The sequence below is a fragment of the Populus nigra genome, chromosome 17 (genome assembly GCF_951802175.1).
Source record: "Populus nigra chromosome 17, ddPopNigr1.1, whole genome shotgun sequence".
Taxonomy (NCBI): domain Eukaryota; kingdom Viridiplantae; phylum Streptophyta; class Magnoliopsida; order Malpighiales; family Salicaceae; genus Populus; species Populus nigra.
In genome coordinates, this window is record NC_084868.1 from 4682181 (window position 1) to 4705668 (window position 23488).

Below are 23488 nucleotides of genomic sequence, written 5' to 3' on the forward strand. Positions count from 1 at the left end.
ATCATAACAAGCATAATAAAAGTAGGTCTTTTTATTCATATGTTATTGGTATGATATCATCAATGAAGAAATCAAAGTAGGTTTCCATCATGGTATGGTCAAAATTAATACAAAGGCTAGATTTTGTAATGTAAATGATGTAAACCCAACCTAAAACTAGTAATTCAATGCAAACAATTGGTAAATTTCAATTGGAAAATCATAATTTAGATGTAAATTTGTTATAGATGGGGATGCAGTTTTTTTAGTAATTTAACTTAAATTTCAAATAAAATAAAGTAATAATCAATATGCAGAACGTCAACCTAGTGATGAATTGTGTAAATTCCCCAATCGGGTAAAATAATTATCTAAGGGAAAATTTTTATAAATTAGGGAAAGAAAAATTGATACAATAATAATAATAGAGTGTAATTCTAAGAAAAATAATGCATAATTTTACGTGCAAAAAACATTAATCGTTGGTATAAGCCTCATGTAAAATCACGCAACTATGACAGAAAGTGGTGAAAACTTTGAGAAAAGTTTTGTGATGGTTATAGATGGGAGTCATCAATGAATTATTTTAAAAATAATAATGATGTAAGTAAATAAAATGGTACGCAAAATTCAGATTTTTAGCGTTAAATTATCTATAGTCATGTTTTATGGTATCAATCATATCTTTCAATTCGATCGTTGGATCGAGCTGAAATTATATAAGTAGTCTCCTAACATATTTTTCTATCTTGGGTTAAGATTTCAGAGCAATCAAAGTTAGGCTAAATCATATCAAGCTAAAAATTATGAGTAGTTAGATAAAAATACAAAAAAAAAGGACTTATTAATGACATTTTCATAATTTTGTCTAAATCCAACTCTTCCCTACTGTTTTGGCAGACAACCCTTAAAAAAGCAGAGGAAACCTTATTTTGCTCATTTTCTTCTTCAAATTAGTGTTTAGTCTTTCAAATTGTTAGGCTTATAAAGTGTGTAAGGGTGATTTTTATCCAAGAAGACCCATCCAAGATGGAAATCCTTAAGAAAAAACAAGTTAGAGAGGAAAACCAGTAGAGAGGTAAAGCTTTGAGTTTGAAGAAGGAAGAGGAGAATTTCAGGAAAATTACCAAGAACTCTTTAAGTTGAGTTGTATTGGCTAAGATAAATCGCTAATCTTTTATAAATTTTACATTTTATTTTTATTTTAGAAGAGGTTGAAGAAATCCTTAATTTTTTAATTTTCAAGGTTCATGAGAGATTCTTAGGTAAGATGAGAAACTATGTGATTATTACTTAAAAGGGTTATAGAGTTGCTTGGTGAATCATTGCTCTTAACATATCATTGACTTTTCTTGAAATCGTTATCTAAAGTCAAATCTTGAAAATCTTTGTTTAAGAGAAAAAGATTTTCAAAAAAGGTTTTTTTGTTGAGCCTTTTAAGATCATTTATAAAATACACAAGATGTAACAAGAATGAATGACCAAACTTTATTGATTTAAAGAAGATGAGTACACTATGCATAATACTTCTTTATAGAATCAGAATTCACAAACTTAGGCAAGTCATCTCTATCCATTCTTATCAATAATAGAGCTCCCATGGAGAACATTTCCTTTACTATACATGGGCCTTTGTAGTTGGGTGCCCACTTACTCTAATCTTCACCAGGTAGATGTAAGATTTTTCTCAGTACTAAATCTCCTTCCTGAAATATTTTGGGTCTGACCTTCTTATCATATGCTTTAGCCATTCTTTTTTTATACAACTGGTGATGACAAATTGTAGCTAACCTTTTTTCACTGATCATAGTTAACTGCTTGTATCCAATCAGCTTCTTTAAGTTCTAATTTCATCAGTACATTTGATACTTATCTTATCACTGTACATTTGATATGTATGGCCATAGAGATGTCAAATTAAATAAAGGAGCTGAAGGCATATTTATCTTATCACTATACATTTGATATTTATGGTATTTTTTGACATATTCTATGCAATCCCTTTCTATGGCCATTCATAAATACCCTGAAGCCGTTATATGTCCACTAGCATGAGCTGCACAAATCTCTTCACGAGCTTTTTTGAGCACCTTTTTTTATTTGATCCCATCCAAATATCTCAACAATGTTCCATCAGATGATCTCTTGTATAACACTTCTACATCGAGGTAATATTCCATTGCTAACCTTCATAGGGTTTTCATGTATGTATTGGATGCCCCCAAGGGATATTTATGGTGTTGGATAAACTGTTTGATATCATAATACCATGGATTCCCATCCATTTCTCCTTCGATTAAGCAGTAATGGGCTAGAGAATTCATAACTTCAATACTTATAGGTTGCATCATGTTCTCATAATCGATTATGGTCATGGAAGCTAAAGTGGTCAGAGCATCAACAAATTGGTTTTTTTCTCTTCCCATATGAATGAATTTTATCTCGTCAAATTATTTTACTAGTTTGGATAGATATTTTTGATATGACCTTAGCTTCTTATCTTTTGTTTGTCATTCTCCTTTAACTTGGTAGATTATTAGCATTAAGTCTCTATAGATATTAAGTTTTTTTAATCTTCAACTCTAATGCAACTTCTAATCCGATGATGCAAGCTTCATACTCGGTCATATTATTGGTGCATTCAAATTACAACTTGATCAAAATAGGGTGTTGCTTTCTGTTAGGAGAAATTTTCATTGCTCCTACCCTATTATCATGTATATTTACTACTCTGTCAAAATACATTGTTCACTAGTCTGGGTTTTTTTTCTACTACCAGCCCATCTTTATCTGGGAAATCAAAATGTGAAGGCTTATAATCTTCAATTGCATTGTTTGCTAAATGATCAGCAATAATACTTTCTTTCATGGCTTTTCTTTTCATGTACATTATGTCATGCTTAACTAACAGCACCCACCATATTGCTATTTTGCTTGATAAATAAAGATTTTCAAAGATATATCTAATATGATCTAGTTTTGAAATCAGTTATGAAATATAATATGTACTATCAAAATCATTTTGCAGCTCATACAAGTGCACAACAAAGCTTCTCTACCATTATATATATGGACTCGTAATTTGTGAACTTCTTACTCAGATAATAATTGCTCTCTCTTTTCTACCTAACTCATTATATTGCCCGAGTACATATTCCATTGCTTTTTTGGTTGTTATCATATATATAATCGACGGTCTGTTAGATGCGAAAGCCACCAACAAAGATGGACAATACAAATACTGCTTGATTTTATTGAAAGTTTCTTGGCATTCTTCATTCCATACCCCAGGATTTTTTTTCAAATGAGTTAGAAGATTGACTCACAAGTTACTGTCATTTGAGATATAAACCGAGCAATGTAATTCAAACGACCTAATAACCCCCTTACTTTTTTGTGTTTTAAGAACTGGCATGGCCTAGATTGCTTTTACTTTATAGGGGTCAACTTAAATCCTAACAGCTTTCCAGATTTTACCCCGAATGAGCATTTTACAAGGTTCAATTTCAAGTTATACTTTCTCAATTTTTCAAACAACTTTTACAGATTCTAACAACATCTTCTCCCTCTTTAGATTTAGCAATCATGTCATCCACATACACTTTAATTTCTGTATGCATTATATTGTGGAATAAAGTTACCATTGTCCTTTGATAATTAGCCATAATATTTTTTAGTCTGAATGGCATTACCTTATAGCAAAAGGTTCTTCACGTAGTAACGAAGATTGTCTTTTCTTTATCTTTGTTGGCCATTTTGATCTAATTATACCTCGAGAAACCATTTATGAAGGAGTATGTTGAGCTTCGTGCTACATTGTCAATAATAACATCAATGTGTATCAAAGGGAAGTTGTCTTTCGAGCTTGCTTTATTTAAATCTCTATAGTCTACATATACCCTTATTTTGTCGCCTTTCTTAGGAACTACCACTATATTAGATACCTATTGGGGGTACCTAACCACCTTTAAAAACCAACATCTCATTGCCTTTCTATCTCGATTTTCACCTTGAGCACCATATCCGGACGAGTTCTTCGTAGTTTATACTTCACATATATACTTCCTTCATTTAATGGCACCTTATGTACTATAATATTAGTATCTAAATCAGGCATATCACGCGTAGCAGTGAGATCAAGTTTTCCCTTTTACTAGCATTGATTATAGTCCTTATTTTCAATTCTATTTTATCCTGCCTTGTACTAACATTGATTGTCTTTAACTCTTCTTTTCCTGGTTTCCAAGCTCATTCTGATTGTTTTAATAGCTTAGCGAATTCTTTTACATCATCATCTTCCTATTCATTTTCTTATATTGAATTGTGTACTCATCAAAATTTGATCATTCATTCTTAGTGTAATATGCTTGTGATTTTATGGACAATCTGCTTTCAGATTTCCTGAAAGCGAAAGGTGTTTTAGTGTAAGTGTGTATTTTACAATGATAAAGAAACAAGGAAATTTGTGGAAAGGCATAATCTCATTGATAAAAGAAAGGCTCAACTACAATTAAAATCATATGTTGACATGTGAGCTAAGATTGCCAACTTGGTATGAAAGCAAAGACAAACACATAAAAAAAAACATATAAAGCATAAACAACACATTAGAACAACATTTTCATTTACTTTTTGAAGACCACAAGAGCCTCTTGGGTCACTTAATTATGGAACCTTTTGCCACTTGCTAACTTTTGCTTAAAGGTCTTTGCAAACGTTCCTTCAACAGTGTAAACAGTTAGTTGCGGTAGCAACTCTTCTCCTTCCATAGCTTTTCCTTTCTTATTGCAGCTATTGACCTTACTATGATTTTGTTTTAGTATATAGATGCTCATAGCAACCAAGCCTGGGGTAAGGACATCCATCATATCTTTGGAGTGCATTATAAGCAACTTTGGGCAATGATACATAGATCAGGGGGTAACAATTGTACTACTTCTAGATCCCTTTCGTTTAGCATAGCCAGCCTTTTTTTCTCGTTTGATATCAATAGCTCTTTAAAATTTTTTCTTTCGATGTTTAAAGTCAAGTCTAAATCTCTTATTTATAATTTTTATCTTTATCAGACTTATCCTTTCAAGATTCCCAAAGATAAGATTATATTAGAAATGAAGTCTATGCTTTAAGAAATGTTTGGTCGTCATTTCTACAGCTTTAGAAATTACTGGTTTTTTCAATACCGTATTTTCTGGTACTCATTCTACATTAACAATTTTAAAAGCATAAAGATTTTAATCTTTGCTCCTTTCAACTTCCATGTAGGGAAATCCCACATTTTGTATTATTACCAAGGTCTCTTCAACCTTAATTGTCACCAATGTTCCATTCACAATGTACTTCAAACACTAATGCAAGAATGATGCCTCGACGCCAACGAAGTGTATTCAAGGCCTTTCTAAAAATATGATGTATAATGGGTGGATGTCCATCACTTGTAAAGTTACTAAAAAACCATGTGGGCTAATGAAAAACTATATTTCAATGGCCCACAACACTTGCCTTGTAGAACCATCATAAGCCTTATCATTATGGTGCTTAGCAGCATATGCGTTGAATTAACTAGCATTTCATCCTTATACTTTACAGTGATATATAGATGTTTATTATGACTTGTTCCCCCAGCATCAAGCTCGTCTTCAATGAAATATAAGTAATTTGTCGCATGGATTCTTCCAATTAGATGCTCTATAGTGCTTTGGGTCATATCTTGGAGCACATATGCCTTATTCAACACTTTTTACAACGTATTGCAATGGGGTTTAGAACTTAAGATAAGAGACATCTGGGATAATCTAGCAAGGATTTTCTTCAGTTGCTTTACCATACTATTTTCACTATGCTTCATGAGTTTTAAAAATTCACTAGCTTCTTCCTCACTTATAGGTTTGTTTATTTCCATATCTTTGATGGCATCTACAACCTCTTTGCAATTGGCTTTTCATTGCCTTTCTAGTTCTTCAGACATAAAACACTGCTACTTCGAGTTAATCCATCAATCTCGATCTAGAATTCAGTAGCAGGTCCTTCAACATTGAGAGAATATATGTAATTATGATCCAATGCATTATAGTTCCTACTGTAAGTAACGACATGCCTTGTTAAGACAAGCTTTGGTGGACCTCTCTTGGTATGTTGAAGCCTACATATCTTTGTTTTCTTTTCTTAGAAACTTATCAAGCCTACAACATCATTCTTTTCCTCTTTCTCCATTTATAACAGACCACAAGTCATCATTTGCATCCTTTTTTAGTGAAATTCTCCACATTCATCGATGTTATGTCTCATTGCTTCGTAGAACCTCAAAAAAATTATCACTTGTCCTTGAATTTGATTCATTTTTTATTGGTATACATCTGACTTGCATCAACATGTCATACAACTTATCCACGATTATCTTTAAAACCTTCTCTTTCTTTCTCCAAACTCAACAATATTTACTCCCTCATTACTGGAAGCATGATTAAGAAGAGGGTTGTAATTGATGTTGGGGGCATCTTCAAAGGTTATCCACCCTGTTTTGATCAACTGAAAGAGCTTCCTCTTGAATGCTGAGCAAGTATCAATACTCTAGCTAGGGTTTTTAGTATAGTACCCACATGTTAGATCTGGTTTGTACCAATTGAAGAAGGGAGGCTTTAATGGTGGAAATGGAAGAAAAGCCATATGACCTATGCTTAACAGTTTTGCATACATTTCCTCTAAGTGCATAAATATAGGCAGAAGTTGTTCTTCATTTCTTTGGTAGGTTTTTCTTGGATTGTTTTCGGGTTGGTTTTTTAGCGGGTTGATAGGCTAATTTACTGGAAAAGATTTAGCAAATTTAATATTGCATATTTAGGAAGACGGGGTTTGGTAGCTTTGGTTTTATTAGCTTTGGGTTTGATAATTCTTTTTTAGTTTTATACCCTCCTTCCACATTGCTCACCCCAACATTCTTTCTCCTTTTAGTAAACCCCTTCTTCTTAGCACGTTCCAATATTCTTTCAACTCTTATCTCTTATTCTATCCTCTCGCCATTAACAATAGCATCATAAAAATATTGGGCGGAGCTACCCATCAGATGCTCATAATATGAGGACTTGAAAGTATTGGCGAATAAAGTTACCATTTTTTTCTCCAACAAAGATAGTTGTACATACATTGCCTTATTTTTTTCCACCTATGAGTTTACTCCTTTACGATTTCTTTTTTGCTCTTCTTCATCACAATCAAGCTCGCTTAGTTTAGAGTGATGTCAATATTAAACTTGTATTGTTTCAAGAAAGCATCGGTAAGATCAGTTCATTTCTTGACCCTCGTGTTATCCAAGGTCTTGGAAGAAATGGAGAAGTAAATTTTCATCGTGTATGACTTCTTCCATTTTGTTATGATAAGACCTTAAGTATTTAGGGCATTGCAGTCCCATATACTTTAAAAATTTTGGCACCCTAGACTTCTTAGGCAGCCCACTACATCTGGCATCAACATATCTCAACTACTCTAACTAGGTCATAAATGTCAAATCCCTCAAGAACCCTTAATCTTTACTCTCAGGGACAATGTTCTTCAGATGAACATGAAGAACATGAACCAGGGTTGCCTAAAAAATCCAACATTCATTGTCAAGCCTAAAAAATACATTCTAGGCTTCCAAACTAAGCTCTCTTAGCCCCAACAAGTTACATTATCATAAACAAACATGTTTGAATAAAAACACTAACAAATAACCTTAAATGATTAAGAACATGTATAAGATTTCAACTTCCAAAACTGCAGCCTTATTATCAACCAACAAAAACATCAAAACTCAATCCAAAATTGACTTTTTAAACACTTGAGACCCAAACTAAACTAAGAAATTAAGAACATGGATTAACAACCTAGAAAAGTTATCAAACAACTATTATTATCTTTAACAGATTCCAAAACTAATATACTTCATCAAAACCAAACACATAAATACCATTTAAACATCCCAAAAACATTAACAACTTCAAAACAAGATTAATCAATCAAAATAACATTTTCATTCATTAATCCACGTAAAATGCAAAAACACAAAAATAATGCCAAAAAGATTAAAAACCGACATTAAACATTGAAAAAACATAAATAGCCAGGCTATATGGATTTCACCCTTGAGTTTTCATATAGTTATACCTTCTCTAAGCTTATTGGTTATAGGCTGCTACTTCTCTTAACTTTTCCTTCCTTGTTTCTCTTTTCTATTCTTTCCAAAGCTTGTTAGACCTTTTATGTTAGGTCTTGAACCTTCACACTAGGGTTTTTTTGTATAGACTATATGCTCATGTTTTTCATGAATAAAAGGGGAAAAAAATCATGCAAGGCTACATATATTAGAAATATTATCTGAAAATAATTTTTTTATTTTAAAAAATAAAGTTCATCCATATAAAAGATAAAAAGAATCATAGATGAATCATAAAAACTCTTTAAATTTAAATGTATAACTAAAAAATAATCGTCATTTAAAACATGCTCTCCAAACAAAATGAAAGAGAGAAGGGGTACTAATTTAAATATAAATTAAACAATTTTAGAGAAAAAATAAAAAAAATTAGAAAAAAAAGTAAAGGCCAGGCAATGCTGGGCCTAGCAAGCCAGATGGCGGGCCCGCATGGTCAGGCCCTTAATTTTATTTTACTTTTGCAATTAGGGCAAACAACATGTTGTCAACCCCAATTTTTTTTTTTTAAAAATCAGACGACGTGTCGCTTGCTGAGGTAGATAACACGTTATCTGATTTGCCTAGATTCCGGTCACTGCAATGGTTGAAAAACTGGGGTTTAAGTTTTTTTTACCCTAAAACCCATTTTCAACCTATTGTTTACCTAAAACACTTATAAAATATTGTAGGAACCGAGATAAACTTATCTATGACCTCAAAAAATAAAAAAAGCCGCCCCAAAAACTAAAATCAACTCGAATCCAAAAATCAACCCAAGCTCCAATTTGTTTTTTTCATAAACTTTAAAGGTAAAAAGACACCTATTATGAACTCCACTCATCAAATAGAACCATTTGACACAAATATCATCCGCTTTAGTGGCTTAAATTGGTGTCAACGATACTTTTATTTCTCTATCGCTGTAATCTGACGACCTCTCTCTCTCTCTCTCTTCTCTCTCAACTAGAGATTAAAAAATAATAAAAATAAACTTTTGTACAAAAATTAAACTGGAAAAATATTGAGGTACTGAAATTATATAATCTACGTGATTTTTAAAGTTCAAGGACCAAAATGCATCTTCTGCGAGACTTATGACATGCCACCCATGTTTGATGCCCTTTTCATTTCGGTCTCTCTTTTTTCAATCCCACCTTTTCATAAAAAATCAAAATCAATTGGTTTTCAATTAGGACTAAATCATGGAAAAAACGTTCGGTGATCAAATTTAAAAAACACAAAATTTTACACAGCCTATCCATAATAATGTGTGAGAGGATGAACAGTGGAGCCTTGCACAGTGAAAAATCCATATCTTTTAGAGTAATACTAAATTCGGTAACAAAAAAAAACTATTTTTCTTTTCTATCTTTAGAGTTTTTATTTTCCTTCTAGTTTTTCATTTGCAATAAAAAAATGAAAAAATTGTGTTCATTTATTAAAAAAGAAAGATGAATTTCTCCACAAAAAAATAATAGAGATATGGCAAGATTATAACTATTTTTATTTTTTATAAAAAATCAAAACTGTAATTTATAATAATTATTTTAATATTTTGTATTTGTGATAATCTAATTATAATACTAATATTATTCCATTAAAATTATAAATTATCATAAAAAGCTATATTTGAAACTCAATTTTTTTCTTTATATTAAGTTTATAATAAAAATTAAATTTATTATACTAATTAAATATGAAAATATAACAAAAATAATTTTAATCTTTTACATTGCTAAAAAACACTTATATATGTATATAAATTATACTGTTCATATTATTTTATTTAAAAAATATTTAAATTCTTGTATTGAAAAACTATGAAGAACCTCTGCAATGCATTTTTTAAATTTAGTATAAATTTGAAAATTTGAAAATCTGGAAAACTAGTTTTCTAATTTCCTTGGTGGATATATATTGCTTTTAAACATAAAAATAAATAGGGTATAAATATCGTGCGGAGAAATGAGGATTAATCATATAATTAGTGTTTGTACTCTTAATTAATATTGCCCTTTACTATTTTTTATATGGTTGGTTTCTTTACTCAATAAATCCTTTTAATTTGGTCCCTCCATTAAATTGTTGTCCAATTCTTTGTGAATTCCTGAGACATTTTATCTGGCGCATCAGGTTCCGTTTCAAGAATTGATAGTAGTAAGTTGAACGGAAGGATTATATTAAGAAACGTGTTGGAGTAGAGGGGCAATATGAGTAATATCAAAGACTATAGGGACCAGATAATGCGGTTTCCCATAAAACAGGAATAAATAAATAAAAAAGGAAAGATAGGGTTGTTAGGGAAGTATAAAAATCAAGCGGGAGGTTGTAATAGTAATAAAACAGGAATAAATACTGTAGTTGCATTCTAATTCTTTACTGACAGGTCCTGACATAGGCTACTGTCTCCTCCGTTCTTTAGTCGGTCACTCCTCCATTCATCGCCTCCCCTCCCCTCCCCTCCCCTCCCCCCGCGCTTCCCTCTCTCTCTTAGAAAATCGACAAATTCGAAATCAAACCCTCAATAAAACCCTAACCCTAACCAAAATTCAAAAATCCTAATTTCTCACATCTCTCCATTTTCAATTCCTCTCTTCCACCCCCCGAAACCCTAGAATAAAATATATAATTCCAGATTTCATGTTTTATTTTGTTCTTCTAATCCTCAGTTTTGATTTTCGCGATTGGCAGGAATGAAGAGAGAGCTAGGTTTTGTGAGTTCACTCGGTCGGACGACCCAGTCGAGTTCCTCCTGTGTTCAACTATCTGACGATGATCTCAATAAGAGGTTCAAAGTTACTAAGGTAAATGGTTTCATTGTCTATACTCGAGGAAGGAAGACTAGAAACAACAACAACAACAATCATGATTGTGATAAATTAATTGCGGCGGAGGATGATGATAGACATATTAAGAGAATTAAGAGCTTAGAGGAATCGAAAATTGATGTAGCAAATGCAATAAATGCTTCGATTAATGATGATAATTTTAAATGTCGTCAAGTTAATAACAAGACTGTAATTGGAGAGCATATCAATTGCAATAATGTCGAAAACGGGATTTTTAAAGATGAGAGTAAGGGATCTCTGGCGATCAAAGGGGCAAACGAGATGGCCGTAGTTGTTTTTGGTGAGAATGGTGAGCCTAACAGTAATAATAGGCCGAAGAGGGTTACCAAGTCAAAATTGAAGATTAAGTTGCAAGCAGTTGAGGTTACTGTTGAAGGACCAGAAGCTATTGAAGGTGAAGCCCTTTCTAGAGTGGATGTGGAGATGATAGCTGAAGGGAGTGCCTTGACGCCTCCAAAGAAGAATTTAGAGTTGAAAATGTCCAAAAAGATTGCATTGGATAATGTACCAATGACAGTTAAAGAGCTGTTTGAGACTGGTTTGCTTGAGGGGGTACCTGTTGTCTACATGGGTGGCAAGAAGGTATAATTGCTTTGACACCCTATTCCCAAGTGTTTTACATCCTTTTTTTTTAATGCAGAGTGATGGTTTATGATTTTTTCTTTTTTGTTTTTCTGTGCTTTAGTTTCAGGCGTTTGGTCTTCGGGGCACAATCAAAGATGTTGGGATTTTGTGTTCATGTGCTTTCTGCAATGGACGTAGAGTGAGTATTCGTGTTTCTCTTATGTGGTTTGATATCCAGATTGGTTTCATATATTGAATGATCCTTCCATGTTTTTGCTTATTTCTTTTGTCGCATTGTCACTAATGTAGGTTATTCCACCATCCCAATTTGAGATTCATGCTATCAAACAATATAGACGGGCGGCACAATACATATGTTTTGAGAATGGGAAGAGCCTGCTTGATGTATTGAATGCATGCAGGGCTGCTCCTTTGGACTCTTTGGAAACAACTATTCAAAGTGCCATTAGTGGTTTGCCAGTGGAAAGAACTTTCACCTGTAAAAGATGCAAAGGTGAGCTATTTGCTTTTCTTTCATTTCATTAAAATTCTTATCGAAAGGATATCCAAAGCTTCTTGATGTTGAATCCTTTGGTTGTTGAATGATGTAGGTATCTTTCCTTCTATTTGTGTTGGCAAAATTGGGCCTTTATGCAACTTATGTGCAGAGTCAAAGGAATCGCATCCCACCCTAACTATTGGATCTAGTATAATATCTAGGTATGTGTTTTTTTTTAATGGTTATCAGTTGCAGCTATTAATTCCTGCACTTTCTGATTTCTAATTCATGCATTTTGGTGAACTAAGCTTGCAAATTTTATTTTAATCTGTTGAAATTTGGTTGTTTAAGTTCATGAAAGTAATGTAATTCGTGGGCTTTGGTGAGCTAGGTTTACTGATTTTCTTTATTTTTTCCCCTAAAACTGGTAGTTTAGGCTCAATATGATGATGTTCTGATTTATTGTTTATTGTAATGTTTTGTATTTTGCTTACTACAATAAGGAAAGTAGGATAATTTATTCTTGGCATTCATAAAAAGCTTTAGTGGTCCATGCTTCATGGTATGTTTGAATCACCTTAGAGAAAAAATTTAATAGATTTCTTTTTTAGAATATATGATGCATCATCGAAAATTTTTAATAGATGTCTTTTTTAGAATATATGATGCATCATCTAACATAATTTTCTCTAGTTGGTCTTATTATCCTAAGTTAGATGGTTTCATGCCTACTTTTAAAAAAGTGTCAAAACCTGCCATCCTTGATCTTAATTAGTTGAATAATAAATCTGAAGACCATAACATCTGGCCAGTTTTTATTAATGCTGGCACACTGTTCCTTTAGGCTCACATTTCTGTTAATAGATGTCTTTTTTAGAATATATGATGCATCATCTAACATAATTTTCTCCATTTGGTCATATTATCCTAAGTTAGATGGTTTTGTGCCTACTTTTAAAAAGGTGTCAAAACCTGCCATCCTTGATCTTAATTAGTTGGATAATAAATCTGAAGACCATAACATCTGGCCAGTTTTTATTAATGCTGGCACACTGTTCCTTTAGGCTCTCATTTCTGTTTGTTTTTCCTTTGTTATCTCTTATTAAGTTCTTTCGGGAATGTGTGGGTCTTTGGCGTGCTTCTTGCAAACTTGTGTTTTGCCTTCGTATCTTTTGGTTATGTTAATTGCAGAGAAGAGTGATCTTTTGATTCCTGATTTTGGGTGCGTGGGTATGCAAACATTCCCACAATAACATCTGGCCAGTTTTTATTAATGCCCACTCTTCCTTTAGGCTCTCATTTCTGTTTGTTTTTCCTTTGTTATCTCTTATTAAGTTCTTTCGGGAATGTGTGGGTCTCTGGCGTGCTTCTTGCGAAATTGTGTTTTGCCTTCATATCTTTTGGTTATGTTAATTGCAGAGAAGAGTGATATTTTGATTCCTGATTTTGGGTGCGTGGGTATGCAAACATTCCCTTCAGAAATTTTGCAGATGCTTTCATCAGTGGAAATTTGTCTGTTTTATGATGGGGATAAGTAAATAAACTCTGTTTGAGGTGATCCTTGTATTTATATGGTTAGAATCAGGATGCTAGAGCAGGCAATTTGACAATACTTGAAGTTATGGCTTTAAACATCAAAGGTCACTATTACACAAATGATTTTGATATTATGTTATGTTAAACATGCAACAGATTTCGGAAGTCAAATATGTAATGGATGTTAGGATCATTATTATGCTTTAAATGGCTCACTTGTACAAACAGCCGCTTCCTTGCATAATACAATTTCAGACTTAAGCTTTGACTGTCATGTAATGCCTGCACATGTAAACGTGACTGTGATCTCAATCTAAAACAGATTTCTTATTGCCTGTATTGCTCGATGCAATTGACATGCTTTATGTGAAGTTTGGCATATCACTCATATTGCAAATTTAAGCCATGCTCATAGCTTTGTGGTGGTTAATCTTTTGATTAGTGTGCATCATCTACCCTGTTCATGTCTATGGTTGGGCTTCTATTACAAGCAGTGTTGTCAAAAGGTGCTTAGGTGCTTGCTTAAGCGCTACAGGCAAGGTGAGGCCACATCGCCTTTATTAGCCTCAGGCGATGAATTTTAATGAAGCGCTGCCTAGGCGAGCGCCTAGCACCTCGTGCATTTTACAGGTTTGGTCTTTGACAACACTGTTATTACTTTAAATTTTCTTATTTTGTTTTAAGGGTGAAAAATATAATTTTATATGACTACGTTACGGTATTTTATATTTTCTAATGATCTAATCTTAATTGGGAAGATATATATTTTAGATTTATATATTATATTATAATATAATATAATATAATATAATATAATATAATATAATATAATATTATACATATATATTTTTTGTTAATTTATAGCATTCTCTTTGGTTTATTCGATTGTGCACCTAACCCTTCGGGCATTTTACAGGCTTGGCGCCTTTTAGCGCCTTTTGCCTTTGACAACATTGGTTACAAGGTAGCCTTCCCTCACCTTCAAAATCCTTGGTGTAGGATCCATTTTCAAGACTTTTGGATGATGCCATGATACCTTCCCAGCATACTGACGAGACCTAATTTTCGTGCTTATTATTGAAAAATATTTGTGAATGTTTTAATGTTTTACACCAATCCTGTGTTTTATCTTTTCTATTAACACAAACAGTGCATCTTTTGGTCAGACTTGAGCTACTATTGAAGGGAGTATAGCTTTTTCTAGAGAACATTATAATGTGCTGAAGCTGTATTTTTGCACATGGGGTGATTGCTGGTGAAATATGCTCACCGGCTGCTTGCCTTACAATTGGTTTTAGATGGCTGATTGCTTTTGGTTGGCTTTTTCTTCAGCTTACTATCATAACTGATGTTCAAGTTGACATGCTATTTAGATGTCTTTTCCAGTGGATAAATTAATATATAAATTAGCTTTGCTTGTTTCATAATATTTCAAGTGCATTGATATACCATGAATGTCCAGGTGTAATAATCATGAGCTCAGCTTGGCTAATTGTGTTTGAAAAGGACTCAACAAAACATATTAGGAGAAGATTCTAAAAGAATCCACATGTCATGCCATGCATGCATGAAAAGTCTTGCACCAATTCTTTGTTTTATCTTTTTTAGTAATACAAGTAGTGCTTCTTTTTGTCAGGCTTGATCTACTATCATAGGGCATTTAGCTTTTTCTAGAGAACATTAAAACGGGCTGAAGTTGTATTTTTGCACATTGGGTAATTGCTGGTGAAATATGATTACCAGCTGCTTTCCTTGCAAATGATTTTAGATGGCTGATTGCTTCTGGTTGGCTTTTTCTTCGGCTTACCATCGTAACTGATGTTCAAGTTGACATGCTAATTAGATGCTTTTCCAGTGGATAAATTAATACATAAATTAGCTTTGCTTGTTTCATAATATTTCTAGTGCATTGATATACCATGAATGTCCAGGTGTAATAATCGTGAGCTAAGCTTTGCTAATTGTGTTCAAATAGGACTCAGCAAAACATATTAGGAGAAGATTCTAAAAGAATCCACATGTCATGTCATGCATGCATGGAAAGTTTTGCATCAATTCTGTGTTTTATCTTTTCTATTAATACAAGTGGTGCATCTTTTTGTCAGACTTGATCTACTATTGTAGGGAATTTAGCTTTTTCTAGAGAACATTAAAACGGGCTGAAGTTGTATTTTTACACATGGGGTAATTGCTGGTGAAATATGTTTACCAGCTGCTTTCCTTGCAAATGATTTTAGATGGCTGATTGCTTTTGGTTGGCTTTTTCTTCATCTTACTATCATAACTGATGTTCAAGTTGACATGCTAGTTAGATGTCTTTTCCAGTTGGTAAATTAATATATAAATTAGCTTTGCTTGTTTCATAATATTTCTAGTGCATTGATGTACCATGAATGTCCAGGTGTAATAATCATGAGCTAAGCTTGGCTAATTGTGTTCAAATAGGACTCAGCAAAACATATTAGGAGAAGATTCTAAAAGAATCCACTTGTCATGCCATGCATGCATGAAAAGTATTTATTATACATCTCGTCTGACAAGTGCCATTAATACAGTAAATGGCTTCAGCTTTTTCTATTTTTCTATTTTTAAATTTTATGTCTCTGTGTGTATTATCAAATAAGGTTTGCTTTTTAGATGGTTATTTTGCATTTAGTACAATCTGTGTTATTTCAGCTCACCAGAACAAGTTTTGGCCTTGGAGTACTTCAAACCTGCTTCATTGTCTACTTTCTCACAAGATAATACTCTACGGAAGAAAAAAAGAAAGTCAGTATCCTTTTTTTTTGTCGTGTTTATTGTTTGCAGTGTAGCATATTAATGCAAATGTTTAACTTCTTGCTTTGAACTGCTAAGCAACTTTTTAGTTATTGTTTTCAAAGCATGTGGAAACATGCTGATGTATTTTAATTGTCATCTTGTTCTGATGTTGTACTCCGTGTTCCTTGTTCTGCTCTAGCTACTCCTTCCCTTGTGTATAAGATTCATATCTTTGTGATTTCAGGTCTTCAAAAACAGATTTGAACAAAAGTGCTCCAGTGCGTGTGTCCTCAAGAATTCAATCCAAGATTACATTAAAGTCAGTATCCTATTTTATCTTGCTGTTGTGTTGCTTATTATGATATTGTGTTCTGGCTTAGGGTTTAATTTTCCTCTTTGGGCAAGTTCATAATCTTTATGGTTACATCAAAAAGCCACCTGTCCCACAACATTTTAGGTTGTACTCTTAAGTGGCATTTCAGTTTATGCTTTAGTTGGCAGTTTGCCATGTGCCTTTTTTGTACATTAAAGTCAGTATCCTTTTTTGTACACATGTTTAATCTGCATTAATTCAGACCAGAAGAACCAGATTTGATTGCAAAACCATCCAAAGTTGCTTCAGTACATCTCTCTCCACGAAAAAGGAAGTATAAGAAGATCTCACCAAGGTTTGTTTCATTTTTATCTTGTTGATATTCTGTTTGGTCTAGTCATGCTTTCACCTCTTTCTGGCTAGTAAACAGTTTTGGTTATTAAATTGCATGAAACATAGAAGCGTAGTTGTGATATGATATGGTCTTCATTAAAAATTATGCTTACTCATTTCCTTTTTGTCCCTTTTCAGGATATCAAAGTCAGTTTTATTGTCCAAGTCCTTCAAAAATACAACACCGGGCATCTCTTCACAGAAGACATATCAGTGGAAAATAACAACAAAGTTGGTTTCTTCTTTCTTTTCCCCTCTTATTCTCTCCTTTCCTTCTTTGCTTTTGGCTTGAATGTTTCTTCTCATAGTTTTGAAACCCAACCCGGTCTAGTAATCGGGTCACGAGTCAGATGGGTTGACCCGGGTCAACCCGTTTCAACCCAAAAAAGAAAAGAAAAACCTATATAAAACATTTAATTAATTACAAACCCTTGCACAGCCTCAATTATATATACTGGTAAAGCAGCAGTGAGGCAGAAGGTCGCAACAGTACCCCCCTCTATAATGCATGTTGCCTTTGGACTCCAAAGGCTTGGAGGCTATCTACTTTGAAAGATTTCACATACATGTCTTCTTTCAAATTTGAGGATTTCTAGCTAGCATCTCCAGTTGAATGTTTCAAATTAATTAAGTAGGATAAAAAAAATAAAATATTTACTACTATATATAAATATATATAGTAGTAAATATATATATAAATATATATTACAGGGGCTAGTACCAAGTTGTGTATCTTAAAGGGATAACTTGATAAGGAGCAGAGAGACGAAGAATTCAAGAGAGAGAGGAGCTTTCAAAGATTCCACTAATAGACTAAAAATAAGTGAATTAGCTAAATTATGATACCTAACTGACTAACTGTGGTATCTGCATCAGCAATGATGACCTGGGCAATTACAGTAATTCTGCATCAGTGCATTGTTCATCTCGTTGTTTTGGTCTTTTAGCCAAAACGACGTCGTGTGACCTTTATACATGTATATATAAAAAAAAGCTGGGTCACAGCCGGGTTTACCCGGGTCGACCCACCGGGTCGACCGGGTTTCGCCGGGCCAACTCCCAGGCAGGTTTCTGCTTAGACCCGGACCGGTCCCATGCCTGGGTCGGCCGGGTCCTGGGTCGACCCGCCGGTCCGGTCCGGGTTTCAAAACTATGTTTCTTCTCATAGCAGTGTTTTATGTCTTCTGTTATTGCTACTAATCGGGCCCTTGGTATCTTATTTTCTCAAGAGATCAGCGGTTGCATAGATTGGTTTTTGAGGAAGGTGGATTGCCTGATGGAACTGAACTAGCATACTATGCTCGTGGGCAGGTGATTAGTATCACATATTCTTATCCTTTTACTTTCTTATTGTTTATAGTAAATAATATAAATTCTTCTGCACAGAAATTGCTTGGCGGGTATAAAAGGGGCTTTGGAATACTTTGTCATTGCTGCAATTGTGAGGTAGTTCTTATTGGGTAAACTTCTTGACTCCTTTATCATCTGTCAGACATATTGTCAAGGACCTATGGTTTATGACTAATGTGCAGGTCAGCCCCTCAACGTTCGAAGCTCATGCAGGATGGGCTACTCGCAAAAAACCGTAAGTCTTCTTTTTTATTAGATGTGACTTGCCTTTATATTTTGAGCTATTTTTCTCCTCACAAAATTTCATGATTTCTTGTTTTTACCCCACAGCTATGCATGTATTTACACATCTAATGGCGTATCGCTCCATGACTTGGCGATTTCTCTCTCAAAAAGTCGGAAGTATTCTTCTCAGGATAATGATGACCTCTGCATCATTTGTGCAGATGGCGGGGATCTTCTGCTTTGTGATGGATGCCCAAGGGCCTTCCATAAAGGTGAATGTAAATTCTAAAGGTTATAAGAAAACTTTTAAATTGCTGATTAACTAATCAAATTGTTACCTACAAGAAACTTAAAAGCTGCTTCTGGACACAGCCCTCTCCTATCTCTGGTTTGGTTGAATTTTTGATCTTCTGCATTTTATGATCAATTCATCTTAATCTCATAAGACCATGTAAGTTGCCTCTAGATGATTTCCTGACTGCACAATTTTATTGCCTTTGTAGGATGTGCTTCTCTATCAACTGTTCCCAGTGGCGATTGGTATTGCCAGCATTGCCAGAATACGTTCCAAAGGGAAAAGTTTGTTGAGCATAATGCAAATGCTTTCGCAGCTGGAAGGGTTTCAGAAATTGATTCTATAGAACAGATAACTAAGAGATGCTTTCGTATTGTCAAAAATGTAGAAGCTGAACTTACAGGATGCGCATTATGCAGGTCATAGCTACACTGATAAACTGGAATAGTTGAGCTTATTTACTTTGTTACAACTCATGACCCACGCCACACATTTTGTAATGAAAAGTTGTCGCTATAAATATGGTTTTTGGTCTTTTAATCCCTTTGGACTTAGTTGTAGCTTGATATATCTTTAGTATTTGTTTTATGCAGAGGTTATGATTTTATGAGATCTGGATTTGGTCCACGCACAATTATACTTTGTGATCAGGTAATTTTCAAAGTTGTTCATGTCTTCTTTTTTGTTGCAATTGAAATTGGATGATTTAGATGGGGAAGTTCTTTTGTGTCAATAGTGCATGCATCTGTATAATTAACTTGATGTACACTTTTTGATTAGGTGCTTTCCTCTTTTTCATGTCATCTTATTCTTCTGTTTCCTCTGTGGACATGGAGTTACATTTTTAATTCATTGTTGCTTGAATTTGCTTAGAGGATTGGTACGCTTATTATTTATTTATGATCTGTGCCAGTGTGAGAAAGAATTTCATGTTGGCTGTTTAAGGAGTCATAAGATGGCAAATCTGAAGGTTAGTTCGTACAGGATCTTATTTTCCTTTTAAGATGGATATCATTTGCATAAACTCATTTTCATCTGTGGCGAACATTCTAGTCTATTTGTGGATAAACATGTTGATGCTACTTGTTTGGCAGGAACTGCCAAAAGGGAACTGGTTTTGTTGCATGGATTGCAGTAGGATCCATTCTACTTTGCAGAAGTTTCTCATTCGTGGGGCTGAAAACCTCCCAGACTCTCTTTTGAATGATATAAAGAAGAAGCATGAGGAAAAAGGTTTAAACATCGGTAACAGTGTTGATGTGAGATGGACGCTTCTTAGTGGAAAAATTGCTTCTCCAGAAAATAAGCTTTTACTCTCACGGGCTCTTTCTATTTTTCAAGTAAGTGCTGTCCATGTATTATGGAATATTTCTTTGGCCATTGATGCCTGAATATAGTAATCAGTGGTGATGCTGCTCTAAATTAATAGCTGTTGACAGGATTCTGGATTTTTGTTGTTATTGGGTTTTATTGTTTTACCAATTTGAGGACTTCAAATCTAATATATGAAAATCTTTTGTTTCTGTCTTAGTTTCAATCTTTAAAGAAGAGTGCTGGAATATCATTATGGAATTTATTTTTCTGTCCTTTTTGGAAATAGTTTTCTTGCTATGCAAGAATAGCACGTTGGCTGTGATGTGCAAGGTGCTTTTCGCCTCAATGCTCAGTCAAATGCTGTTTAACAAGGAAAAAAAAAGTGCTTTTAGGAATGATGCTCTTTCACACGAAGTCTTGATGCTTTTAGTCGGGTATCATGATCCACTGGCAGATTTTTTTTCTTAATTAAAACTGCCTTTTAAAGAATTCCCGTCCATTGGTGTTCTAATATTTAAAGAATTCCTATGTGCCACCCTCACTCAATTTTTCCTTCATCTGGGCATCAAACCTTACCAGTCCTTGACATATGAGAAATATCGCGTGGGGAATCGGAAATGCCTGGGGAAGAACCCTAAACTCAGTCCTCTCCGTCTGCTTCCCGCTCTTTCTTTTGTTCTCATTCAAAATCCTTAATTGAAGGAATTTAAAGCAAGCAAGAGTATCGTTAAGAACATAACCTGCATTGATCTTTAGTGGTCAACATGCTTATTATCATTTCTTTGATTTTTTGATTCAACCATCTTATCTATTTTTTTTTTAATAATCATCATTCTGATTGTCAATAAGTTTCGAAAGAGGATCTAAGTGCTCGTGTTGAAAAATTATGGAGCTTTTTGAAAATACAGTGCAGAAACTTGTCAATCCTCACTGACTGCTGCAACCCAACTTGATAAACAATGCATGCCTCTGACTGCTCTTTAGGAGGATGCTGTTATCACTTTTTAAATCCCTGCATGTGCATGCTTGCAGTGATATGTGAAATTTGATGATTTGTTTTCAAAGTCCTCTTTTGTTGATGGTGTCATGCAAGCATTATTTTTTTTCCTATAACTGTGACAATGTTAATGTTAAATTTAATCATTTACTTCACAATCTTACCTGTCTATGTCATAATGCAGTTCTATTCTGTGTTCCTTTTATGTGCTTCTGTATTTTGTGTAATGCTTCATCTGCAAATAAAAGTAACCAAGATATGCTAAGCTGATGTTTTTGTCCTTTATTTTCCAGGAATGTTTTGATCCTATAGTTGATTCAACAATTGGACGTGATCTTATTCCTTTGATGGTTTATGGGTAATCATTCATATTTTTTCTCCCATTATATACAGCATAGCATTTCATTGCCAGATTCTGCAGCCATTAACATTAACTATTTTTCAGTAAGAACTCAAAGGGCCAAGATTACGGGGGAATGTACTGTGCAGTGTTAATAGTCAAGTAAGATATAGTTTTGTATCTCCAAGCTGGTTATATCTGGAGCTTTAGAAATGTTTATGAATTCTAAATCTCTAATTTTGCAGCTCATGTATCGTATCAGCGGGTATACTAAGAGTTTTTGGGGAAGAAGTTGCAGAACTTCCCTTGGTTGCAACAAGGAATGGTGACCATGGCAAGGTGAGGATAATCAGCTGGGCTTGATATTTAGTTATTTCTCTGGCATTTGTTTGCACTCTTAAGCTTTTTCTGTGAGCTTGAATTTAACGTTTTTTTTCCAGGAGGGAGTTGTGTATTTTGAGGCCTCTCCAATCCCCAATAATTTTTAGAACACAAAATTATTATATATTATACTTTTCAGCTATTGTGATATAGTTGTGAATCTTGATTTGCTTACTTTCTCAGGGATACTTTCAATTACTGTTCTCCTGCATAGAGAAGTTGTTGGCGTTTTTAAATGTGCAGAATCTTGTGCTTCCAGCCGCTGAAGAGGCCGAATCAATTTGGATCGAAAAATTTGGTTTTCAGAAGATAAAACCTGAGCAGGTATGAAAGTTTCTTAATGAAAGGCGCAAATTAAATATAGTTGTGAATCTATTGTTTACCTGTCTGAAATTGATTTTTACTTTGCAGCTTAGCAAATATAGAAAAAACTGCTGCCAGATGGTGCGATTTGAAGGGACATCTATGCTACAGAAAGCGGTTCCCACTTGTAAAATTGTTAATCAAAGTATCGAGTCCATAGGATTATGTAGAAAGGAGTAATGGGGAGCCTTTTTTTTTATATATATATATATAATATTTTTTTTATATTAATTTTTAGTGAGAGGGAGAAGACGGCTGATCTTTTAGTTTCTACAGTTTTGATCTTATTTTTTCATATTGATGTATAGGCTAGATATTGAAGGAAGTATATGCATGTCTAGTCCTCGACGGAAGCTATTTGGGCTTACCGCTTTCTCATTTCTTTCAATTGAGTTGGTAATTTTACTTTTGATTCTGAAGCTGAAATTCAATGTACTTTTGTGCCAGTGAGAGGAAGGCATGATTATATTGGTATCTTGTTTTTCCTTTTTTTTTTTTTTGAGAAAATAACAGATAATGATACAACCAAGAGAAAGTCCGTTCCAGAATTAATCGAAGGCAGGATGGTATCAAAGCTCGATGCAAACAGACGTGTACAAAGCCTTCCGTTTACGGTCTGCCCGGTGCAAACAGACGTGTACATAGCATTTCTTTCATGTTTTAGCAATAAACTGCAATGTCTGTCATCGTCACCTATGTAGCACCTTCTGCTTTCAACCATAAAAAGGGAAAACGCATGCAAGACAACTACGTGCTCTTTTCCATCTTTACCACAATCTGCCTGTCTGTTGTCTTAGCTTATGGACCTTCCTAAATTCAAATCTGCCCAATTCTCTTTCATCCTTTCTTTTCTAGAATCTACAATCATCACCACATGCACGAAGTGATCTTAATGCCCATACATTTCTTACCTGCCGTGATATAGATATTGAGTTTCAAACCACGTCGGAAATCTATACAAAAAGGTACTAAACAAGGCATGCATGCCTTAAAATATCAACCTGAAAACCATGAAGCACCTAGCAACGAGAATCCAGGCTTCAAATTATTTTTACTTTACCTTGGATTTTGATGGTACTGGACATAACAAACTACAATACATCACAATGCAACGCAAAAATATCCTAATAAGGAAGGTACTAATTGACAATTGTTCAACATGG

General features: G+C 34.0%; 1 protein-coding gene across 3 annotated transcripts; it reads left to right on the forward strand.

Moving 5' to 3' along the window:
- The first annotated feature begins 10487 nt into the window (after nucleotides 1–10487).
- LOC133677203 (uncharacterized) lies at nucleotides 10488–22799 on the forward strand. Of its 3 annotated transcripts, none has more exons than XM_062099091.1 (21): nucleotides 10488–11577; nucleotides 11681–11758; nucleotides 11869–12073; nucleotides 12171–12279; nucleotides 16271–16363; nucleotides 16599–16673; nucleotides 16930–17022; nucleotides 17199–17291; nucleotides 18290–18371; nucleotides 18447–18520; nucleotides 18593–18645; nucleotides 18857–18907; nucleotides 19139–19349; nucleotides 19524–19581; nucleotides 19844–19900; nucleotides 20025–20270; nucleotides 21535–21599; nucleotides 21687–21743; nucleotides 21827–21920; nucleotides 22146–22286; nucleotides 22374–22799. In XM_062099091.1, the coding sequence occupies exons 1-21, from the start codon at nucleotides 10840–10842 to the stop codon at nucleotides 22503–22505; spliced, it is 2805 nt and encodes a 934-aa protein (XP_061955075.1). In that variant the 5' UTR covers nucleotides 10488–10839; the 3' UTR covers nucleotides 22506–22799. The 3 variants fall into 3 exon arrangements, with proteins under 3 accessions (XP_061955075.1, XP_061955072.1, XP_061955073.1); XM_062099088.1 differs by having other exon boundaries at nucleotides 18447–18506; nucleotides 18741–18907; XM_062099089.1 differs by lacking the exon at nucleotides 16271–16363 and having other exon boundaries at nucleotides 18447–18506; nucleotides 18741–18907.
- Nucleotides 22800–23488: the final 689 nt, after the last annotated feature.